The sequence below is a fragment of the Eimeria necatrix genome, genomic scaffold, assembly GCF_000499385.1.
Source record: "Eimeria necatrix Houghton genomic scaffold, Enh_scaff942, whole genome shotgun sequence".
NCBI lineage: Eukaryota > Apicomplexa > Conoidasida > Eucoccidiorida > Eimeriidae > Eimeria > Eimeria necatrix.
The window spans coordinates 10001-11757 of NW_013654741.1; the positions used below are offsets into that span (position 1 = coordinate 10001).

The 1757-nt window shown below is 39.8% G+C and overlaps 1 protein-coding gene across 1 annotated transcript in view; it reads left to right on the forward strand.

Moving 5' to 3' along the window:
- The window catches only part of ENH_00083680 (hypothetical protein, conserved), a gene marked incomplete at both ends in the record, with an annotated part of 1851 nt that extends 458 nt beyond the window's left edge, over nucleotides 1-1393 (forward strand). Inside the window, 4 exons of the mRNA XM_013583463.1 lie at nucleotides 377-441; nucleotides 617-783; nucleotides 987-1030; nucleotides 1341-1393. Coding sequence (XP_013438917.1) covers nucleotides 377-441; nucleotides 617-783; nucleotides 987-1030; nucleotides 1341-1393 — 329 coding nt within the window. The remainder of the gene's footprint in view (nucleotides 1-376; nucleotides 442-616; nucleotides 784-986; nucleotides 1031-1340) is intronic.
- Between the last annotated feature and the right edge of the window lie 364 nt (nucleotides 1394-1757).

Genomic DNA, 1757 nt, shown 5'->3' on the forward strand with positions numbered 1-1757 from the left:
TCTCTCTTCATAAAACATTTACAACTTAATTAATTAATTAATTAAAATAAAGTTGAATTAAATTAAATTAAATTAAATTAAATTAAATCAAATCAAATTAAATCAAATTAGATTAAATTAAATTAAATTAAATTAAATTTTGTTTTTTCATTTCTAAGTTCGAAATTTAAACCTTCCAATTTTTGATTTTAGAAATATTCTTTTTTCATTATTTCATTTTATTCATTTTTAATTTATTCATTTATCTTTTATTTATTACTTTCTTTTAATTATTTATTTATTTCAAATTTAAATTTAAATTTAAATTTAAATTTAAATTTAATTTAATTTTAATTTTAATTTTAATTTTAATTTTAATTTAATTTTCATTTTGCAGATCCCCGCCAAGAAATGATTTGCCTCGCCCAGGCCACCAGAGCCCTCGGCAGCTTCAGTGGAAAGGTCATTTGCTGCTGCTGCTGCTGTTGCTGCTGCTGCTGCTGCTGCTGCTGTTGCTGCTGCTGCTGCTGCTGCTGTTGATCGAGGTGTTGTTGCTGCTGCTGCTGTTGCTGTGTCCCGTTTGCTGCTGGTGCTGCTGTTGGTGCGAAGGGGAACACTGTTGCTGCTGCTTTCGCAGCAGCAGCAGCAGCAACAGCAGCAGCAGCAGCAGCAGCAGCAGCAGCAGCAGCAGCAGCAATTGCTGTTTGTTAGTTTCCTTTTGCAGATTCAATACGCGGTTGTCTTGGCGGGCATTGAGTACATCATTTGCTCAGAGTTCGAAATCCCTGTGCTCGGCGAGAACAAGTGCGAGGGTTTAGGGTTTAGGGTTTAGGGTTTAGGGTTTAGGGTTTAGGGTTTACGGCGGCTGCGTAGCATCACGTACCCCAGTTCCTCGTGCATGAGTCCCACCTGTGCGAACTTTGCACTACCCATGCGGGCTCCAGTGTTTAGGGTTTAGGGTTTAGGGTTTAGGGTTTAGGGTTTAGGGTTTAGGGTTTGCGTGGCAGGCACGTGAGCGCAATGGGCTGCAACGTGGATTCTCGCGCCCAGGGTTTACCTGAAGCGAAGACTCTGTTTGATTTATCTTTTTCTGCTGACGCTTCCGTCTTCAGCAACGTATGTCTAGGGTTTAGGGTTTAGGGTTTAGGGTTTAGGGTTTAGGGTTTGTGGGAAGGCGCGGCGCTGCATGGTTAGCTTGTTTCTGGGCTTGAGGGTTTAGGGTTTAGGGTCTGTTTGTCCTGTGGTTCTTTTGTCTCCTTCCTGCCACAATGACAATAATATATAGAGACGCCTGATGGTTTAGGGTTTAGGGTTTAGGGTTTAGGGTTTAGGGTTTAGGGTTTACGCGTTTTTGTGTGCAGTTCGTCGTCACTGTGAGAGAGACGCCAGAGGGGACTGCCTACCTGAAGAGTAAATCCCCAAACCTTCAGGATCTTTTAATGTCAAGGGTTTAGGGTTTAGGGTTTAGGGTTTAGGGTTTAGGGTTTAGGGTTAGTGTCTCCTTCCGTCTGTGGCTTTGTGGCTTTTGCACTTCAAGTACTTGTCCTTTTTTTGTGATTTTTTCATCAAATTGGGTCCAAAAAAAGTGGAAAAAAGAGAAATAAATAAATAAATAAATAAATAAATAAATAAATAAATAAATAAATAAATAAACAAATAAATTTGATTTATATTTTGCGCAGAATGCCGCGAAGAGCTGCACCTGGCGCTGGAAAGATACCCGGGATCGCTTTTGTCTCAGTGGTTTTTCGACTTTTGCACTTTAAATCCTTTGGTGT